The 23,645-nt window shown below is 40.2% G+C and overlaps 1 protein-coding gene across 3 annotated transcripts; it reads left to right on the top strand.

Moving 5' to 3' along the window:
- The first annotated feature begins 965 nt into the window (after nucleotides 1-965).
- LOC308295979 (long-chain-fatty-acid--CoA ligase ACSBG2-like) lies at nucleotides 966-23,248 on the top strand. Of its 3 annotated transcripts, none has more exons than XM_080739081.1 (15): nucleotides 966-1,390; nucleotides 5,154-5,222; nucleotides 6,164-6,258; nucleotides 8,520-8,761; nucleotides 9,341-9,429; nucleotides 10,825-10,945; nucleotides 13,441-13,521; nucleotides 14,606-14,755; nucleotides 15,238-15,405; nucleotides 16,131-16,312; nucleotides 17,025-17,258; nucleotides 18,746-18,963; nucleotides 19,588-19,727; nucleotides 20,292-20,535; nucleotides 22,430-23,248. In XM_080739081.1, exons 2-15 carry the CDS (start codon nucleotides 5,164-5,166, stop codon nucleotides 22,513-22,515), a joined length of 2,109 nt encoding a protein of 702 aa, XP_080595207.1. In that variant the 5' UTR covers nucleotides 966-1,390; nucleotides 5,154-5,163; the 3' UTR covers nucleotides 22,516-23,248. The 3 variants fall into 3 exon arrangements, with proteins under 3 accessions (XP_080595207.1, XP_080595209.1, XP_080595208.1); XM_080739083.1 differs by having other exon boundaries at nucleotides 966-1,461; XM_080739082.1 differs by lacking the exon at nucleotides 966-1,390 and having other exon boundaries at nucleotides 3,141-5,222.
- Nucleotides 23,249-23,645: the final 397 nt, after the last annotated feature.

Below are 23,645 nucleotides of genomic sequence, written 5' to 3'. Positions count from 1 at the left end.
ATCAGCTAATTTGATAAGTCACTTATCAGTTTTGTCTTTTTGAAATGTATTCAAATTAATGTTTAATTTGATCCCATGTGTAAACATTACACATAGATGCATTTTTGAATACTCTACTCCAGAGTAGGCTGTCAAAGAAGCACAACTATCGCATTTTGCAATGACTGCATCCAACCATCATTTTTGTCATTCAGTTTTCACTCAAGAGTTGGCGCGTTCTCACCTCTCAGAGTGGGTGGCACCTAGGCTGGCCAGTCAGAATCCAGGGTGGTCTGTGCCACCCCAGACCACCACCCCCTCGACACGCCACTGACTGCATGACAAAGTATTTTTAGGGAATTTTCCTACCCATTAAAATAAACTTGGTATTAATTTAATTCTGAGAATATACTAATCGAACAAAAAGGACCCTTAAGTTCATTTGGTTCCATTTGTAACACAGTGTTAAACTATACCAATGAGGTCTTTACTGTTTACTCTGTTGTGTTTTGTGTGACCAACTACAGTGTTTGCCCATGGCCTTACAGTTGGCACGTGTTCACACACACTAGGTCTAGGGCAGCCAAATGACTCTTACCAGCAGGCAGGCATATGGGGTGACCATGTGGTACGACTAAATAAACGACCTTGCCGCAAATGATCTAGGTTACTGTCACTTGAGAACCGGCTTGAACTTTCACCTGTATTTACCACAAAACAATTTCACGCTCCTTTCCATAGCCGTCATACAAGGCTCGACAAAAAAGCACCAGCTGGTGCCAGTGCAAGCCAAAGGATTAAATAAGACCTTGAGTGGCATTTTAAAGACATGTTATATCCAGAGTGTAATATAAATAAAAGAAAAAGCATATGCCTAACATCTGATCCTATTATCAAAATATTGTTTATGTAAGCGCTGTACTTGCACAATTTCCTAACCGCATTAAAAACCATATTGAGGGTTAAAGTCTCATTTGACCTGATAAAACCCAAAGAGTTTATCTGGCTTTATGATCTAGTCAACTGATATGACCAGCTTGATGAAAGTAAAAAAGAAAAAAGTCTTGTGTGCTGTGCTGGTGCTTTGGTCTCTCTTGCGTCTTGAGAAGGTTACCTTTGGTCAAGTGTTGCTGGTGGATCTTTAACCGGCAGTTGGTTTAGGGGAGCGTAGCATTACATAAGTTTCCATGACTCCGGGATAACCTGGGTGGGTGTGAGTAAGTGAGTGGGACTGGTATCACCTCACACACAAAGCCCCCTATAGGCTGATCTTTTCCTCAGAGGCGACAGACAGTTGCTTGTAGTCCCGTGCCAGGCAGGCAGAGGTTGATCCACACACAGCACTGCCCACCTGCACCTGTCATACTGTTGTCAACTTGATGTCATTCAGCATCGTCTCTCTCTGCACAAGGTAGGCATGTTCTAATTCCATGACATTGTGATGATATTCCAGTTAAACGGACTGTGGGGCAGTGGTGAAAGGTAACTAAGTAATTTACTCAAGTCCTGTACAATTTTATATTTTTGTATATATTGAATACTCCTACAGTGCCCCACTACATATCAGAGGGAATATCTTGCTTTTTACTCTGCTACAATTATTCGAAAACTTCTAGTTCATTTGTAGATTCGACAAAATATTCGATGTACAACCCCACAATGCATTGCAATGCAACTAGTTGTGAGTCTGTAGATCAGCATTTTTTAAAAGGTTTTGACACATTTTGACAAACATATTGATGCCAATGCCTTTGTTTTGCATCATTCCATTTTCATATGAGGCTCATGTTTTCATGCTTTGATGTGGTGCTGCTGGTACCACCGTAGCTATGCCAGCACGTGTTGTGTACTAATACGTCTGCGCTGGCAAGAGTGTTTCATTCAGACAACAGCTGACCTTCTAACGTTATCATATCGCCTCTGTCGGTCGGGTGGAAACCTCATATGTCCAAAACTGTTACCTTTCAGGATTCAAATTCAAATCTTATAGATCTGCTACTTTTGGATGCTTTTGTGTGACACTGTAGCAGTGTAGTACAGGGGTCGGCAACTTTGTTGACATGAAGTGCCACATTTTATTCTCTTGACAGTCAGTGTGCCATATCAACATTAAGTTTATTTTTGACACCACCTCAAAATTAACCGATTTTAATTGTCCAAATCCTTTGGTTTTTTTCTCATTAGACTCAGAGCAATAACCCCACCTATCACCCAGACTCCCTCACTCCCCACTTTTGAATGCATGCAGAATTATGTGAAGGATGTAATTTGCATATAGATGTGAGGGATTTGATTTATTTAATTGAGATTTTGAATGTTTTGTTTTAAAAGAAAAATCCTCTCTCTCACACTTATGCCAGTGTGCTAGTGATCACCCTCCCCTGTGCCAATGTCGGCACCTGTGCTTAAGGTTGCCTACCCCTGCTGTAGTGTATACAATACATATATGTACTTGTATGATCAAGTATGGCATTCATTTACGAAAAAACACAAAAAGTTAGAATATGGAGATGATATATGTATGTTAATTAGAGTGAGAGGCATTTAACATGGTGAAGGGGGAAAAATGTATACATCTTAAATGTTAAAAGTATTTTGGACAAACACAAATGACCTACATATGCAGACGCACAAGTTTGAAGTGAGCGACTCCCTCGTGTTTTATTGTTTGGTCAACAGAGTCACATTCATTCTTCAGAGCCCCCCTGCTCAGCCTAGCCAGGGGGGCTTAGTAGTTAAAAGCTAAACAAACACTGGTGACTGCGGAAGCGTGCAGTTTCACACTGTTGGATGTTATCTTCTGGCGCGGACTGGAGTATCATACAGATTGCTGGAAAATAACATTTCAAACAGGAACGTAAGGACTTACATTACTTTATTACTTGAAAACTTGAATGTTGTCATATTAGAATATTTAACTTCTTAATGGAGTAATTCACACCCATTTTTATTTATTTTTTTCCTATCGATTATTCACCCCGTGGAGACTTGTATTTGTATTTGTCTGAGACAAAAATGTGATTATAGTAACTTTACCCCCATTGATTCCGGATGGGGACACAAATGCAATTTTGGGTCCCCATCTGGAATCAATGGGGGTACATTTATTGTAATCAAATTATTGTCATACGAATGCGAAAAATACAAAATATATCATTGAACTCAAGTCTCCATGGCGTAATGGGTAATCAATAGAAGAAAAAAAAGTCACTTTGGGGGTGAACTATCCCTTTAAGCCATATTTTATACTTAAAAAAAAGAAAAAGACTGAAGTCTCTTTTATGAGTGTGAACTGGCCAGGAGAAGAGGCAATAAATGTTATACAGCTCTGCCAGTAACGACAAATACAGGACAATAACAATGGCAGACATAACATCTGTTAAAAAAAACAATAGCCACTACTTAGGAAACTCATTGGAAAACAAATAGAAATCTACAAGTATAAAACTAAGTGCAACGATATTCATTCAAAAGAAATTTGTGAAAATGTATTATGAATGACATGCTCCAAATAGGAAGTTGAAAGTGGTTCAAGGTCAAGTCTTATTCCAAAGTAGTAATGTGCAACAACCATAGCCTGAACCCTGTACAAAAGAGGAATTTGTCATTGGGAAGGTCAGTGAAGAGCACTTAAGAAGCAGTTTGCATAATGCTGAGCAAAGGCTATTTCATAGCCTCTTCATATTGCTACACTGTAGTTTTGTAATTAGAATGAACTTTGCCCCACATAAATCTTGACCACACTTATCTTAGTGTTATAAGGTCAGATTGTCTCTCTGCGTCTCTACAGCTGTTATAAAGTTATCAAATTAAGCATGTTAAAACGTATATCATGAATTTGTTGTAACATTTCACGCTATCCCTGGCCTCATCTTAGGCTGAATTGAATTGATTAGCCTATTTTGTGTCTGTGTAACTTGTATTGCATTTCCACAGTTACCCACTAGATGGCAGGATTTTACTGTCTGCATCATAGAAATCAGATATAGTGCTGCATAGTGCTGCATAAAGCAGCACTATGTAACTTTTGAACAAGTACAGTATAGAATATTATGTCCCATAAAATTATAAAGCCACATGTTTAAGCAATAAATAGCCTATAAGTACCCCCTCCCACAAACCTAATTGTGATGGAAAAATATTTAAGGAATAAATAAATAAGATATATATATGTGAATAATGTGGAAGACAATTGACTGACTTCTATGTAAACCATACAACAAAATCATACTTATTATGCTGCAAAGCACCTCACAAAAACCCTATCCTATCACCTACAGTCCATAGATTTAGCATCTGGCAATGATCTGGTCTGTTCAGTTATCGATACCCTAAGTGAGAGAATCTCGTTTGTCGTATTAGTACTATTCAGTATTGTTTGTTGCCAAAATTCATTTGCCCCTGCTCTAAAAAAAGCCATCGCCCCATAGCCCTCCAGTCACAACTATCTGGAGCCGCTGCTGATGGGCCCTGCCATGGCCTTGACTCTATTACTGTATGTATAGGGACACTGCGTTTCATCCTAAAGTAAAGGCACCAAGGCACTGGTCAATCACAGCACGTCCTCGCCTGACATACTTAAAGAGACTCTTGGGTAATGAAGTCAAAGACGTTGGCTGCCATGTTATTTGTGTCCAAAGTGGCAACTGATACCCCAACATTTTCATCTCAACATTATTTGCATTTAGTTTTATACTGGCCCTTATCATGTAATTGATTGGCTTTTACGTAGGCCTCTACTGACACTACAGTATGTGCTTCTCAAAATGGGGTTCCGGGGACTTTGTTACGAGAAAACATTTGAGAACCATTTTATGTGGTTAAACTAACCTCTCAACCCTAGATGACATTTTTTGGGGGACAAAGGTTATTATTAGCCATTCAGACTGATGGCTCAACATGCTCTGGCATAACATCCACAGTTTCAACACATCATGATGGAGCAGTTTTACTACGTGATTGTCTTGACATGACTATGTCATTGACAGTGAGATGTTGCAACGCAGTGACCTCTCTGTGAACAGATGTGTCATCATATAAAATGTTGCAGTTTTATTTGGAGCAAGTGACTTGTGCGATGAAACGGTTGAGAAAAGGAATCTTGTATGGTAACTTGTATGGTAAACTTCACCCGATGTGCCACTGAATAAAGCTTTTTTTTCCACTTATTCAAGCTCCTAGAAGATGTCTGACCAAGAACATTCTGTTATCAGCAACGGCATCCTGGAAGATATCACTGAGAGGTATGTGAGTAGATTGCATTTCGGGTCATCATGCGCATGAGGTTTTGATCCCTTTACATATGCTGTAGTAAGTGACGCGTTTGTCTTTGTGAAAATAGGTTTGAATCACTTCCTGTAATCACTGACTATGTTGACTATATGGCCTCTCTTCAGCTTTTTTCCTTTAGTAAACTAAACAAAGAGACTTTTTTTTCTTCAGGTCAGGATACCAATTCCATCCCATCAGGACACAGAAGTCATACAATATAATAATCTAACAAACAAGTGAAATTGGACGGTGATGAAACAAAATAATTTGTAGACAAAATTGGAACTGGAATGCTTTCAAATTTAAGCTGATAAATGGGGTCTCTCTTGACTGCATGAAATTGGTGTCCCACCTGTCAGAATATATATATTTTTACAAATACTTTTTGTTTTAACCAAAACATATTTACATCAACTTAAAATCTTGGTCATTTGAGTTTTAGTCTTTAACCCTGGCCTCCCTATTTTGGGCGTGTTATTATAGGCAATGTTAAATATGTCTTTTTAGCCACAATAAGCCCATTCCCAAGATGCACCACAATCTTTCATGGGCAGATGTGATCATGTGACTTATGGGGGCTAGTAATGTTATTGTAAATAGTAATAAAGAAATCGCCGGCTTATTGTGTCTAAAAAGACATATTTAGCCAACTGTACTTGTACGCTTGTACCACTGAAATCAAAATTGCTAAAATGCCTAAAAAAATTGATAGAAAGCCGTAAATGAAAACATGTAAGTTTTTAACCTTTTCTCTGATTACAATCTATAATATGAACCCTTGTTGTAAAAAGGTTGTCCTTTAAGTGATATTTCATTTTTCTTTCAAGAATCCTCACTGCAGGCAATTTGTTTAATAATGATGATCTGACATAAATGAATGTTAGATTTCAAAGCTTTTCACTGTGCATTACAGCATAACCACCCTAAAGGTGTCCGATCCACTCACCAACGGAGGAGTCTGCACGTCAGCCGCACCCGACACAGCACAGCACGAAGTGGCACCGAACGGTAGGGGTGCATTGCAACAGTTAATCGAACCAATCCGTTTCATCGATAATCAACAATTTCATCGATTAATCGATCAGTAGTTCACAATTAAATTAAAAGCTGATGAACAATTGTTAATGTGCTTAGTAAACTAGTTAGTAAACTAATAGGCCTACATTTACTAACAATGTAAATAGTACAGTAGGAACAACATCAAGTGAAACCTTCAAAATATGACTGTAATTGAAAGATCATCACGATAAATGACATGGTATGGGAATGGCATAGACTGCCATACTCACCGATACCAGCATTTTAGGCAGTATCTGCCTAAGCTTTTCCGACACTGGTATCGGTGTGTACAACCCTAGAAAAAACATGCATGGCTTGCAGCCCTGATTCGACTCAGACAAGAAGTCTTACAAAAGTGAAAATCCACACAGAACAAAAGACACAAACATATTTCCGTGTCGTTTGATGATGATCGATGAGTGAAAACTGGTTTTGTGTACCCTACTTTGAAAGGGTACAGTAGCCTACAGGTAACAGGAGAGCACATCATTGTCAATGTGGTCAGAAACCATGAATCTCCATGTTTCATCTTTAATTTTTTTTCTTTCATAAATGAGTGCCCTACAGTATCAAATACTTCTTATTGTGTGACAAGTAGTGAAGATCAATCTTTGCTTTGAACATTTTGAGCATTTTTGGAAATGTTTCACCCACGAGATGCCCAAAATATAGACCTGTGTGGAAAGCAAGTGTTTAAAGGACAACTTTTTATATCATTTTAGCTATTTTAGAGAGTTTGATTTCAGTGGTTGGGGGCACAAGTGTACAAGTGGCCAAATATGTATTTTGAGACACAATAAGCCCATTCCCAACATGCACCGCAACCTTTCATGGTTAGGTGTGACTTATGGGGGCTAGTAGTGTAACTGTAAATAGTAATAAAGAATTTGTCAGCTCAGTGTGTGTCTAAAAAGACATATTTAGCCACTTGCACGCATGCCCCCACCCTCGGAAATCAAACTCACTAAAATGGATAAAACGATAGAAAGAAGTAAATAAAAACATTTTAACAATCATCTTTTCTTTTCTCTAATTTACAGTCTAAAATATGAACCCTTGTTGTAAAAAAACAAAGTTGTCCTTTAAGGCTTTCAGTGTTTTTTGTTAATAAATATTTCTCTTTATCTACAGTACACAATGTTGTATAATCAGATCGTGAAAATGTGAAATAAATTACAATATTCAGAAACAGATTTGTAGCACTTTCTGTTGCTACAGTGGTTTCCCCTTAGCCACATTGGTAGGACAGACACTGGACACAGGTTAACTCCTTTATTCACTTCCACACAGACATTTGCTTAAACATAATTTAAAACACTCTTGGTGCGAAATAAAGTCAGTCCTGCCGTGCTGGGAACATTGCCTGCCATGCGGATTTCCAGTAATGTTTAATTTTCACAATCACAAGTTTATTTTGCACAAGTAGCTTTATGGGGTCAAATGATGTACCCTGCCACGCTGTGGTATAGATCTCAAAATCATGCAGCTACTGACACATTTTGCACAGGAGAGCAGATGGTTCTCTTCTGTTTGGACAGTGGCTCTCCCTCATTAAATGTTTGTGGAGATGACTGATTTATCCTGTTGTCCCTCGATTACCTCCATGCTCAACTGGTGCGCAGCCACACCCAGCTCTGAGTCCAGTTATAGTTTGACTCTGGCCAGGTGTGTGACTGCTTAAATCATTCATGCTCCATCTCACAAAATGTGAGCATGTTTTTGACAATGAAATATAGGTTACACATACAGTATAGCAATGACCTTTTGTCACCGTCATGCTAATGTGTGTGTGTGCATACTGACATGCTCCAAATCGCGTGTATCTGTTATCCATTGTGTCAATCTTCCCCAACCAAACCTGATTGGTCGGTTGGTGAGGTACATTCCATAGCTTCCTGTTTTATCTCGAGTAACCTGAAACAAACCAGCCCCCTGCAGCTCTAAAGGACCTGAAATACACGCTGAGACAGCCCTGCTCCTGAATACACACCCACAAGGTGCATATAGACATGTCTGCAGCCTTAGTCTGTCCGTGCAGTCTCCACTCTCTCTGTCAGTTGTAGACTTGATTGCTGTCCTGAGTGTTGGCTGTTGTGTTTGGAGTTAAGTTACTGTAGTTGGACCTCATTGGGACTTTTTGCTGATGGCGGGTAAATGCAACTGTTGTGGTCATGACGAGCCTAAGGCCATCCCTCTTCCGAACGTTGCAGCGACTCTGAGCCCGGCCGACCAGCTATGGAGCATCGCCAAGGACAAGGGGGTCAAGTTGAGAATGGAGGGCTCCGGCCCGGGGTCAGAGACTGCGGTGAATATCCATCAGATGTTCCTGGAGACGGTGAACAGCTACGGTGACCACGCAGCGCTGGCCTTCAAGAAGGAGGGCCAGTGGGAGAAGGTGTCCTACAGACAGTACTACGATCAGTGTCGAGCAGCTGCCAAGAGCTTCCTAAAGGTATGATTGTTAACCGCTTAAATCCTCTTGACCTGAGTTGTGGCTCTGTACATTGGTCCACTTTTCCTCCCCCCTACACTAAATCTCTTTGCTGAAAATGGCTGATCTACAAGCTTGTAGATCTACTATTTTCTGGCGAATGTTTCCAGAATAAGGATGCTAGTGTTCTCTTTCCTATGCAATGTACCCCAAAAAGTTTAGCATCAAAGATTGATCAACGACATACAGGTTTTTCTGTCTTTCTCAGTTCATTGTTCTTCTGCAGCCTTTTTTTTTTACGGTGTGAGTGTTTATGTACTGTAGGTGGACAGAAACTACGTTCATCTCTCATTGTAATTTCCTTCATGGTGTGAGAATGGGGCTGCTGAAAGCCAACACTTGGGTGTGTGGGGATTTTGACAGCTTATGTTTCTTCTCTGGTTTCATGGTCATGTCCGTGCCCCGTGATGCCTCTTGAAGCATGATGTAGGTCAAAAGTTACCGAGGCACTGTGCCGGGGTCCTGTTAAAAAATGCAAGCTGCATATTCAACAACAGTGAAAAAAAAAACACATCTATAACTCCTCATGTCTAATTGCAGTTGGGGCTGGAACGCTACCATGGTGTCGGGATTCTGGGATTCAACTGTCCTGAATGGTTCATCGCAGACATTGGCTGCATCCTGGCTGGGTAAGATTACATTTTCATTTGTAATGTTAGGACTGCAAGTATCTTTTTCTAAAATACTTTTAGCTTATAATGACATGCCCAAAATGGCTATTGATTACCAAACGATTGTTTTATTTCACTGACTCACTCAAGTCACATTTATACATTCTAATAAGTGAGTGACATTTCGGCCTGACAGACCTGCCTCCAAAAACAGAACAAACCTTTTGTTGGTTTTGAGGAAGGCCTGTGGGACGAAATGTCAAACATTAAAAGTTACTGCACATGGAGCCACATTGCAATGCTTTGGCATATATTCCTAACACCTCACCACAACCTGTGGTGTACATAATCTTAATCAGCGCTACATTTCAATAATTACCAACAAGATATATTGAAGATTTATGCACTGATATCCAGGTGAGCCAAGTAAATGACTGATGTTCAGTCATTTACTTTCAATGATTAACCAATCAAGCTCATGGTGCACTGCCTTTTGTAGGTGATTAAAGAATACATTCCACTGTGACATTACTGTGCTGACAGATGCATGAATGAAACTCTTAAAGCACCTACAGTAGTCCCCCAGGGCTAGGCTCCCTCATGGTTTCACTCTACACACTAAATTCCAATTCCTCTAAGTACTACTTAAGTAGAATTGTTAAGTATTTTTTACTTTCTTTTACTTCTACTCCACTACATCTCAGAGGCAAATATTGTACTTTTACTCCACTAAAATTATATGAAAACTTTAGTTGCTAGTTACTTTGTAGGTTTTGATTATTATTACAAAACATACATTAAATAGCCACTTCAGCCCTATATATAGTTCGGTCATTTGAAAATGGTAATTTGAAAATGCCCACAAAGCGTTGCGATGCAACACATTGTGAGCTTGTAGATCTGCTATTTCCAGAATATTTTTTTATACAATTTGAACTTGTGAAACAACTTGTTCCTGGCAGCCCTGTCGGGGCACAATCCTCCTCAGCCTCATTCTCAGACAGTTCTTATAGTCCATTCTAACCGAGATGCTCTCCTAAATGGTCTTATAAGGATATAGGATATGTACTAAAGATAAGGCCAACATACAAATAGATACAGAAGTAGGGATTCGCTGACGGAGTAGGAGTGTAAGCATGGGGGAGGCAGCTCAGCTGTTAGATTGACAGCTGTGTTTGAGTTGAATTGGCACATGTACCGTGAAAGCTTGCTGACCATCCATTCAATGAGATTGAATGGAAGGGCAACATGTTCACAATACATATATTTGGCAATCTATACATTTCTGCCACCACACTTGTAAACGGAGTACCTCTACATTGCAGTATTGATACTTTTACTTGCAGTAAGTAAAACATTTGAATACTTTTCCCACCACTGCTAAAATATCTTCTCTTGTTTTGTGTTCTGTAGGGGCCTGGCTGCCGGCATCTACACCACCAACTCCCCAGAGGCCTGCCAGTACGTGGCCCAAAACTGCGAGGCCAACGTCCTGGTCGTGGAGAACCACAAACAGCTTCTCAAAATCCTACAGGTCTGGACGACACTCTCTCTCCCACTACTAGTTGCATTTGGTGTCGCAAGAGATAGTAGCAGTTGATAATAAATACTTGGCGTGAATGATATTGGTGAATGATAGGGGGAAAAAACATTCTCTGTTTAACTTCAGTGGCTCTATTTGGAAATAATTGGTAATTCTAGCAATGATCATGGTGATATCAGAGAGGGAGAAATAAGTCAGTTTCTCCATACTCTGGTGGACTCAACATTGTGTCCAATTACTAGTCACCTAGATCAGAGATGTCTGCCTACAGATACGTATAGTATGGGAACTAATCTAAACTGATCTAAATTCAGTGAATGGGCTAAATGCGGGTGGAAACAATTTGCATTATGTAAAACAGCAGACTTTAGTGCGGTTCTTCATACCGGGATGGTATCATGGTTGGCTTTCAAGGCAGCACTAAAACTGTTGATTCTTTATTCAATAAATGGGCTAGTAACAAGTACAAGCAGCAGAATGTTGGTGGGACCTGTTCTGCAGAACCGTCTTCACATAACAATACAACAAGAACAATGCAATACAACAATAGATTTCCCCCAGAGGTATCAGTAGGCAACTAGGCAGGCACCTCTGATCATCTGGCTAAGCGAGACTACTAGTAGGCTAGTCAAAGTCGTGATCTCCACACAATATGAATAATGCACTCTGCAAAAGCAGGGGGCTCCTATGTGCATGGCTGAAAGAAGGGTGGTGTCTGCTTGTCTGGAAAAGATACAGGAGGGCTCGTGTCACTGTCTTCCAGTTCAAAATATTACATTACAGTAGTAAAGCTGCTTTATCACACTAGGGTCGGGACCCATTTGTGGGTCATGGGCCAATTTTTATGGGTCACGATTGATTGATTTACATTTAAATAAATATATGAATTTTAAAATGTATATATATATATATAAAAAAAAAAATATATATATATATATATATATATATATATATATTTTGTTTGTTATACATCTTAAAACAAACAAATCTAAGACACTCCATACATTCTAAAAAATATGCTAATTAAGAAGTAGTGAAAACTCACTTGTTTGGGTCCCGGGCAATCGTCTCTTTTGGGTCTCGACCTGAAAAGTTGGGGAACCAACAATGAGCCAAACGCAATCGATCATTTCAATTATCATTTTGCAATATGTGAATATTACATTTAGTCCATGGGCCAGACGGGTTGTCGGTATCAAAAAGGTGGCAAAGGTTACCATGCATTTTTGAAAAGCTCTATATCTGTAGATTATATTTTGGTATGATAACCCTTTCTTAGACACAGCTAAATTGGTGTTATCAGCCGCTGGAGGTGGTGTCCCATTAACTTTACATTACAGGGAAAAAAAGCAAAAGAATAATCTGCTTTTAGTAGCATAAGAGGGGTCAAACTAGGGGTTTGTCATGATGCCGAATCCATTGCAAGCATTTGTTTTGCACAAAAAACATTCCTTGGGCTATAAATGGCCTCAGAAAACGATGCATGTATGGGTGTGCATTCATGTTAGTCAGAGGCCTTAGGGTTTTATTTCTCGTGCTAATCAGTCTAAAAGCGCCAGATTTTGCACAGATGTAGCCCAGGGCATGCTCTAATGATTTAGATAGGGCGCCCGAGTCGGTGACCTTCGGGGTCGCCACAGCTCCAGAAAAACAATGGTTTAGTGATGAAAAGTGATGGGTCATCACTTTTCAGAGTTTTGTGGATGTTTTCTGGAGCCCGAAGGTCACAGACTCGGGCGCCCTAGCTAAATCATTAGAGCATGCCCTGGGCTACATCTGTGCAAAATTTGGCGCTTTTAGACTGATTAGCATGAGAAATAAAACCCTAAGGCCTCCGACTAACATGAATGCACACCCATACATGCATCGTCTTCTGAGGCCATTTATAGCCCAAGGAATGTTTTTTGTGCAAAACAGATGCTTGCAATGGATTCGGCATCATGAAAACCCCCTAGTTTGACCCCTATTATGCTACTAAAAGCAGATTCATTCTTTTACCTTTTTTCCTGTAATGTAAAGTTAATGGGACACCAACTCCAGCGGCTGATAACACCAATTTAGCTGTGTCTAAGAAAGGGTTATCATACCAAAATATAATCTACAGATATAGAGCTTTTCAAAAATGCATGGTAACCTTTGCCACCTTTTTGATACCGACAACCCGTCTGGTCCATGGACTAATTGGTGTACACTGTGATGTCGATCGTTCACGGTAAAATCCAATGTATCCATTTGTAAATGTAACCAAATTAACTCATACCCACTTAGACCGGAGGCCTTCTAAATCCTAAAACCGTTTACTTTATATATTTTTTTATTCAAAACATTTTTAAAGATTTTAAAGACGCTATAATATATAGCTAAAATCTGAAATGATCGCGGATGTCAAATTAGCAAGGAGGACGTGTCGTGAAGTATGATTGATTGCACTTCGTTCACCTTCACTGTGTACATTTTACTCATTCCAATCTGTGATGTCATTTCAGGTTAAAGATCAGCTACCTCACCTGAAAGCCATAGTTCAGTACAAGGACGAGCTGCAACAGAAGCTACCCAACTTGTACACGGTAGGTTCTTTACGTATGTTGAGTCACGTTTGGAATGTTGCCAGACTCGGTCTCTGCAGACGACTGAGTCGAGTGGTTTGCATACTCATGCATACTATCTGTGTCAGCATCAAAATGCCACTGGCGTTTCTGGTTTAAACTGTGTGTTGCCGTCACGCCACAACAATTATTGGCAACGCATTGCAAGCATAACTCAGCTTTGGCCTCAGGAGGGGGCACGGCGGCGCAGTGGTTTGCACTTCGCCTCACAGCTAGAAGGTCCTGGGTTCGTTTCCCGCTGGTGGGCACTGGGGGCGTGATCTCCCTCTGCGTCATCAGCGCCCACACCCTAGGTGGGGTTGGCGATAGGGCCTTTCTGTGTGGAGTTTGCATGTTCTCCCTGTGTCTCCTAGGGTTGATACCCTCACAAAAACATGCAGTAATCCTGGTCTCAATAATGCCTCCCCCTGGCCAGCCGGGGCGCCTGATGGAGGGGAAAGGAACTGGTTTGAATAACGTGTTCCTTCCACGCCCACTGTCAGGTGAAAAGAAGCAACTTGGACTACTCATGCATAGAAGGAAGCATGAGGTCAGTCCGTTGTCTCCCCAGGCGCGGCAGAGGGAGAGCAGAGCCCAGGATTACATAGGCAATTGGCACTGGGTGAAAATGGGTTACAAAAAAAAACTTTTACTTTTGATTTTGTTTAGACCTTTTGGCTTATAGTTTTAGTTGAGTGATTTTTGAGTGATTAGAAAGTGTTGTATTATAGTTTTGTTTGTAATAAAAAATACAAGCACACAAAAAAAATGTATCTATCTACCGTTAAAACTGGCACAGCTAAGGACCTTTTCTTTATTATTATTATTATTATTATTATTATAGTTAGTTTTAGTTAGTTTGGTAGTTTAAACCTTGTTTTTATTTTTTATATCGGTACCAAAATCTACACATTCATAGTTATTTTGTTAGTTTTAATTATAACAAACATGATACTGGATGCGTTCGGAAATGCGAACGCTAATGCGCACTCAACGCACACCAGTGCCTTGAGTGCGCATTTCCAAACGCACCCACTAAGTTCAGTCGACTTGTGTGCCTCTGCAGTGGGCGGAGTTTATGAAGTTGGGAGAGGACGTGCCCGACTCGCAGCTGGACACGGTGATTGGCAGCCTGAGGGCCAATGAGTGCTGTTCTCTCATCTACACCTCTGGGACCACCGGCAACTCTAAAGGAGTCATGCTGAGCCATGACAATGTGAGTGACACAAGACAATCACCATTAAACATGTTTCATTAAAGGATTTTATGTTTACTGGCTGAACTAACCATTGGCTTTTTATTTATGTTGATGCACATCTTTACTTAACTAGACCGATTCATTAAGACCAAATCATTATATTGTTTATAACGATTGCCTGTTATGTGCAGAGAGGAATTTTAAGTACAATGGCAGGTCAGCCAGTAGGATACAACAGCAGTGGCAACACAAAAATATGTGGGGAGGGTTATTTGGCATAGCAAAGGGTAGAAATAATTGGCTACACTAAATAAAAACGCGTATTTTTATTTAATTTTTTACAATAATGTAACTAACTAGACGGTTAACCAGAAAAATCTAGGTTGGTGAGCAGATGGAAACGCCAGTTTGTGTCAGACCATTTACTTTGGGCTGAACACAGTAAATGACCAGACATTTAATGGACACGTTCTGACACCCCCTCCTCTCTTCACATGCAGCTCACCTGGACCTCCTTCCAGGCGGGTTCCTGTCTGGACTTGAACTACGGCGAGGAGATGCTGGTCAGCTACCTGCCGCTCAGCCACATAGCCGCCCAGATGAACGACATTTGGATCTCCATGAGGTTTGCTGCCACCACTAACTTTGCTGAGCCGGACGCCCTCAAGGTAAGGCTGGCTCTCAGCGTGGGGTCCAGGGACCCCCGGGGGTCCTTCCTTAAAGGGGTTCTACAGGGGGTCACCAGCAAAACGAGTTAATTCAAAATCGAAATCGGTTTAACCAACTTCACCCTATATGCATTTGCTATTTGAAAATAGACAATCTGTCGCATCACGACTTGTTGTGAGCTTGTAGATCAGCTTTTTTTTTTACATTTCAACAACGCAAATCTGGTATCTATAAATTATTTTCAAATCTGGTTACGCAGCCAAATATATATTAATTTGTGGGTCCTATAGAACCACTGGTCTAGTGTGTCTAGGCAGAAGTACTGGAAGTGCTGCTACTTTAAGCTGGATATCATGTTGGCAACATGATGATATCCAGCTCTAACACGACAAGTACAGGAAGTAATTACTTCCTGTACTGTCGTGTTTAGACACTTTCGCCAATGGTTCTTTTCCAGGCTCTTTGTTTCATCTCTCTGTTGTGAAGTATCTTTTAATTGACTATCAGTACATTCTGTGTATCATTTCCCAAAACAAAGGCGATGGCTCACCAAATTCGCTCACCAAAAACAGGTGATTTACAAGCTAACAACGCGTGTTGTTGCTCGCTTGTAGATTGGCTATTGTATATCGGCGCATGATGTGCAACCGAATAAGACTCAGGCTTAACACTTTGGATACCTGATCATATTGAAAGTTTGTAACGTGCATGAACAATGTCCTAGGGCTCCTTGGGGACCACGCTGAAAGAGGTGCGGCCCACGTCATTCCTGGGCGTCCCACGGGTGTGGGAGAAGATGCAGGAGAAGATGAGAGCTATTGGTGCCAAGTCATCTCCCATGAGGAAAAGGATAGCAGACTGGGCCAAGTCCATAGGGCTGCAGTACAACTACAGTGCCATGAACGGGTGAGACGACATTCAATACAACAACAAGGAGTGCAATAATGTCCATTTGCACTAAACTGTATATTCAAACCATTGTACAAACTGGTTCATATATAACACCTTTTAGAAACAAACATTTGTTTGTCATTAATGTACAGCTTAGCGTATGGGCTAAACATGCCAGTATGCTCGATTAACCTGACCGTATTTGTTCTGTACGTTTCTAAAGGGATAGTTCACCCTTTTTTTCCTATCTATTACTCACCCCATGGAGACTTGAATTCATGGATATATCCTTTAGTTTTTGCCTCTTTCCCTCGCCAACAATTTGATGACCAGCAGTGGTTCCCTATGGCAGGGGTTTTCAACTGGTGGTGAAGTTTTCGTGAAAGTAGTGCCTGTGGTCCTTGACTATGCATTTAGTAATGTTGGAAAGTGAAGACTAGTTGAGAAACAGTGCGCTAAATGACCTGGTGACATCAGGTGTCAAGAAATTCCTCTGTACCACTGGCATATTTCAGTTAAATAATGACTGTTAATGGCATGTTTAAAAATCGTTGTGTGTAGTATTGTCTTGCATCGAATTAACACAAGCCCTCAAGTAATTTATTAAATTTCGGGTTGATTCTTAAGTCAGGTTGGTGGACCATTAAATAAATCTGAATCTGACTAAATCTGACTTCTAGGCCTAACGTATGTGTGTGTGTGTGTGTGTGTTTGTTTGGGTGACCAGGGAGAACCAGGTGCCCTGGGGCTTCATGCTGGCCAACAACCTGGTGTTCAAGAAGGTGCACGCGGCGCTGGGCTTGGACCGCTGCAGGGCCTGCTTCACCGGAGCCGCTCCCATCACCAAGGACACGCTGGAGTACTTCATGAGCCTCAACATGCCCCTGCTGGAGCTCTACGGCATGAGCGAGAGCTCGGGCCCACAGACCATCTCCTGGCCTGAGAGCTTCCGCATTATGAGGTCAGTTGTAGAGTTGGTTTTGTCGACTATAATCTCTCAAGTACAGATTTCTATAACAAAACAGAGATGGCGCTGTTTTCCCTTTTCTTTGATTTGACGATCACAACGCGGCGCAGCGCGCTGTGTAAAATCAGGCATGATGACACCATCAAGGCCCACCAAAATACATTTTAGGAGACTAAATTAACTGTAGACTTAGTCGACTCAAATCCTATGATATTTAGTCAACTAAAACTAGACTAACACTAAAACATTTCAGATGACTAAAATATGACTAACTAAATGGAATTTTATTCAAAATCTGTTGTCAAAATCAACACTGAGTTAGTGGTGGAAGTACTCAGATTTTTGACATAAATTGGATTACCTCATGAGCATTGAATATGCGGCTTTTCGAGTTCTACAGCATACGTGAAAAGTTCAGGGGCGCAGACCCATTCTCCTGGGCTGACAATTAGCGCATTATGAGGTCAGTGTGGCGTTCAGCGGTAAGATCAAGTACTCAGATTATGGGCATGCGGGACAAAAGGACTGTCTGTCCAAATGAGGAGAAGTCACTGTCTAGATTAGAACTTAAAAATATGTATCTCTGAAAGACGTTTCGGTCCTTTGACCTTCATCGGGACAAACGGAGCACAATTTGAGTAAAACTGCAAAAGTATTGACATCAATATACCAAAGTACTGGCTCTTGAGTGGTTACTGTATCTTTTGTTGTAATAATAATCTAAATCAGCAATGTATCTTGTACCTAAAGCTGGAATCTCTTTTTGACCAAATATGGTAAAAATTACCGAAACTTCTATATTTCGCGTTACTTTCTCCTCAGCTTTCTTGGTGACATCACCACCTCAGCAAAGGCTAGTCCACAAGGCGCACGCTGGTATAAAATAATTTCTTGTCTTGTTAAATAATGAAGTAAAGCACTGTACATGTAATGTACCTCAGTACTGGAGTAAATAAGTTACTTTAGACCACTAGTGGCATTCTGGGACATTGGTAACCTGTGCCGACTGATGCACGTCGTTGATAACACATTTTTTTTAAACTTCGAGGCTTGCGCTGAATACTGATTAAAAAGATATGAACAGTTGCTCCAAACATACAGTAGAGAAAACTATGCTCTGCACTTCCAAATGGTATCAACTCATTCTGTCTTTGTTTTTAATTTGTTTTAGTGTTGACTTTATTGTACAGGGTATTTGTCAGACATGTTGTAATAAAAACTCAGAGTACACACCATGAAAAAATCTATTCACAGTTTAAACTTAAAAAATTGGAAGATAGACTTTATATCCATCCCAGATACTAGCTTTATGTATGAAATAAACCTAAACTGCTTAGAAACTAAGCACAAACCAAGGACACTTTTCTGTGATTTTAGTTTGTTTTATAAAACCCGCTTTTCAGTCAAAGAAAACTTTTTAGTAGTTATTTAATTTTCGTTTTTCAGTCAACCACATTAACCTTGGGTCTTTTTGCACACAGCTGTGGGAAGGTGATGAAAGGCTGCAAGACGAAGCTGGACAAGCCAGACTCGGAAGGGAACGGAGAGATCTGCTTCTGGGGGAGACACGTCTTCATGGGCTACCTGAACATGGCCGACAAGACGGCCGAGGCCCTGGACGAGGAGGGCTGGCTGCACTCTGGGGACCTGGGCAAGCACGACAGCAACGAGTTCCTCTACATCACCGGGAGAATCAAGGGTAAGGGAGGGGAGCGGCTTCTACACAGATGTTGTGGGGGGTTTCGTACCCGGGACTCACCATCAGATTGCATAATGTGGTACGCGCCTTCAAGGAGTAGTTACACCCAAGAAATTACTTATTTTCTAATTACACGCCTCATGAGGCCTTGAATTGATGGATTTTGTCGCATTCCTAAGCCAATAATTTGAGTCTCCGAGCAGGAAACCATTGACACTCCATCGGTCATCAAGTTATTGGCTCTGTAATGTGACAAAAACAAGAAGATCTCCATGAATTCAAGGCTTCGTGGGGGGTGTAATTAATAGAAAATAAGGCATTTTTGGAGTGAACTAATCCTTTAACCACTCGGCCGTCAGCGCCACAGATGTTGCTGTGTTCTACACTATGCAGAACAACTATTGGCATGTTATTATAGGTGAAAATGTAAAAAGAAAAATTGCTGTTCTGTTTGAAAAGGATGTACAAGCTCGATGTGCTATTGGCTTGTAGATTGTCTATTTTACAAATGGCAAATGACAAAAGGAAGGTAAAAAGCAAGAGAACATTTGAAATGGTAGTAAAGGGAGAAGGGAAATGAAAGACACCAGATTTAAATTGGGTCATTGTGTTTACTCTGGACAGAGCTGATCATCACAGCCGGTGGTGAGAACATCCCTCCGGTTCCCCTGGAGGACGCGGTGAAGGCAGAGACGGCCATCATCAGCAACGCCATGCTGCTGGGCGACAAGCTCAAGTTCCTGTCCATGATGCTCACTCTCAAGGTACTACACTCTCTTACATCAGTGTTGATTTGGACAAGAAATTCTGGTTTAGTTTTAGACTTTTGAATAAAATGTAAATTTAGTTTTAGTCATATTTTAGTCATCTGAAAAGTTTTAGTCTAGTTTTAGTTGACGAAATATCATACGATTTATAGTCGACTAAATGTACGGTTGATTTTGTCGACAAATGTATTTTGGCGGGCCTTGATGGTGTCACAATGGCTGATTTTACAACGTGTTGTGAGCTTGTAGATCTGCTATTTTCAACAACCGAGCTCAACCAAACATAAAATGACTTGTATTTTCGTTCTACTGGATCTCTGCTTCACTAGCCCTCCCTAACATTTTAATTGTTGACGAAATTGTCAATATATTTAGTCTCAGTTTTAGTCCAGTTTTAGTTATTTAGTTTTCGTCAGTGAAAAAAGGTAGTCGACAAACATTTTCTGTCACTGTTTCGGTCGATGAAACCAACACTGCACTTACATATCTGCCGCTTAGGCACTACTACTAAATAAGTCACTAGAATGGCCCCTGGTTAATGACCCTTCTCTCTTTCCTTAGTGCGTGGTGGATGACAACGGTGATCCCACGGACGACCTGAGCCCCGAGGCGCTCGCCTACTGTCAACAACACGGCGTCACGGCAACCAAGGTCTCTGAGATCATCCGCAACAAGGAGCCGGCCATCTACAAGGCCATCCAGGAGGGCATGGAGCGCGTCAACGCTGTGGCCACCTCCAACGCCCAGAAGGTCCAGAAGTGGGTCATCCTGGAGAAAGACTTCAGTGTCGGGGGAGGGGAACTGGGTAAGTTTATTGAAGAAAAAAGAAAGTCACAAGCAATGATGGAAAAAGTACTTTGTTACTTAAGTAAAAGTATCAATACTGCAATATAGAAATACTGCGTTAGGCTGTACCCACACCAATGTACCCATGAGAGTGGAATCCCCATTCCGCCAATGCATTTCAATGGGAATGGAGCGTTTTTTTTGCAGAAATCCTCTACTTGCATGAAACCACTCCATTCTCATTGAAATGCATTGGTGGAATGGGGAATCCACTCTCATAGGTACTTTGGTGTGGTTGCAGCCTTAAAAGTAAAAGTCTGGAAAACAAAGTTTACTTGATTAAAAGTACAAAAGTATTGGTATAAAAAATATTTTTAAGAAGTAAGTACTCATTATGCAGAATGTCCTATTTCAAGTTTTCAAATGTACAAATCTTTTGAAAATGGCAGATCTACAAGCTCACAATGTGTCGCATTGCAACATATTGTGAGCTTGTAGATCGTGTGTTTTCTAAGTGGTTACTGTATGTTTTGTGACAATCAAAATCTGCAAAGTAACTAGTAACTAAAGTTCAAATAAACGTAGTGGAGTAAAAGTAAAATATTTGGATCCGAGATGTAGCTGGAGTAATTGGAAATACTCAAGTAAATTACAAATACCTCAAAATAGTACTTAACTGTACAGTACTTTTACATTAGCATTTAGTTACTTAACAACACTGGTCAGTGGCCACAAGGGTTTATATTTTTATTTTATTTACTTTTATGTATATGAGCTTTTTTTCAACTTGGCCTCCCTGTGTGGGCGTGTCTTTATTGGTGAAAATGTTCAAAGACTTTCAAGAGTTTCAAAAACAGCCGACTTACAACTTTTATTTTATTTTTATTTAACCAGTAAATATATATACAGAACCATGACAAAGAGACCTATACTGTAACATCTGTAAAGACAACACCCACACTAAGCGCAAGGAAGTGACTAAAACTAAGATCAACAACATTTGCTACACATCAAAACAACTAGTAAGATGTGAACTTGCTTATTTTGTAAGCTTGCTTATTTTCTCAGTCGAATCATCATATGGCGAGGTATAAAATGGGACTTAATTGGTTCAGGAAACAGGAGGTGAATACATGTCATACAGTATCCACAGTACCAGCCAGAAACCTGTTAGCATTTAGCAGCAATTGAACATTGAATGAATTCCCTACTGCGGAAGACTGTGAGATAACCACCACAGAGACAGTGAAATAAGACTTGTCGTCTCATGGCTTTGTTTGGTGCCAAGCGGCATTCCTTTTGTTTCTGCCACTCACATGTTGCCCTCGCCTCATTAAACCGCTCTGTTGGCATTTTGCAGGCGTCAGGGTTTGACTTTTTGCCAGCAGTCACAACATAATGGAGAATTAATCCATTATTTTCTCAGCGACTATTCTATCAATTACTTTGTCGATTAATCGGATGATCAAAGAAGCACGTTTTTATAATTGTCTATAGATCGATGAATCGATTAGCCACTTATACGTTAGGAAACCGCCAGCCACACAAGCATACTGTATGGACAGTGATTTTTTTATTTCCGTTCCATGTTTTTCCACTAGCATTCTCATTGAAATGCATTGACCAGAAGTCCTCCTGTAGCCAGGTTTGGTCACAATAAAAGCTTGTGAGTGACGCTTTTTTGGTGGTCTCTGCACCGTTAACCCTATACTTCCCCACACAATGGTGTCTTCAAAATAAAATGGCTGATCTACAAGCTCTGAGCTTGTTGAGCCTTTTTTTCACTCTTAAATTTCTTTTGCCAAGTAAATGAAGTAATTACATGACCAATTATAGTATATTCTTTTAAATAACTGATTTTAAGTTTGATATCAATAACTGACACATTTCTTCCATTTTGTTTGTCTCCTCAGGGCCCACCATGAAGCTGAAAAGGCCCTGTGTTGTAAAAATGTACCAGGAGAAGATAGACCAGCTGTACGCAGTGAACCAGGAATAACAGACAGCCGAATGTGTACACTCACTGAACATGGAATGTAGGGCAATGGTGAATGAGAACAAAAGGCCAACACTGCGAAGAAGAATCCTGGCCCTTGGCTACACTTAGCACCAAGCACCTCAATATATATTCCAGCATGTAAAAATACTATTTAATGTTGATTTATTTTCTTTTTTTAAACTAAAGTAAAGAGGCTTGATCACGATAATGTTTTGGCTCTGGTTGTGCCGTTATTTAATGATTGAGGTTTTTGTAGACAATTTTTGTGTCAATTTTACCGTGAACTGGAAGCAACACCATCACTATTTAAGTTGTTATAAATGTAGACTACATGTGACTTGAAATGCACTTTTTTTGTAAATAAACCACATATTCAAAGCCAAATTCTGCCATCTACACCGTACACATGTAAACTGTACAAACACAATACCTGCAGAGACAAATTAAACTTACAAGCCTCTTTATTATATTTTTGATGCAGCAGTATCTTTGTATATTTTTGCAGTAATAAGTACGATCCTATTTTGAGGAGCCATTCTTCAGACATTGCTTTTGAGTAAAGGGAGTTTATGTTGGAAATGAACAACTATTGCTGTTATGTATTTAAGAAATAATGTAATCAACAAGCAGGGGCGACAATGCCTCGCTATGTACAGTTTAAGTAATATTTAAATGTATTTTTTTTGACGCATGTTCTTTCAAATGATGCTTTGTCAATAAAATAAAATAAAATAAACAATGATTCAGGAAAAATACTTGTGTGAAGTGTAAATTCATTTGACATTCTGAGGACATACACTTTAGGAACTTGGTGTTATAACTTTTTCAGTGTCTTCAAACGTTTCTCTACTCAAGTTCCTTTAAAAAAATAAAGACACAGATCAACCCTTTAATTATTAATTAGCCCATAATTATCTTCATTACCAAAAACACCAGTGGGAGGCGAGGAGTAATTAACAGGATGGGAAGATAAAAAAGCCCATCCCCAGGCTAAATACAGTCACCTGGCACCAGCACATTCCACTGGTCCAATACACACTAGCGCACTGTTTCTCAAACTGTGGGTTGGGACCCATCTTTGGGTCGCCGACAATTCTTTATGGGTTGTGAGTAAATATTTCTATATTATC

The sequence above is a fragment of the Nannobrachium achirus genome, assembly GCF_963921795.1.
Source record: "Nannobrachium achirus genome assembly, chromosome: 12".
NCBI lineage: Eukaryota > Metazoa > Chordata > Actinopteri > Myctophiformes > Myctophidae > Nannobrachium > Nannobrachium achirus.
Note: the sequence above shows the minus strand (reverse complement) of the source record. Positions and strands in the feature narration are given on the sequence as shown.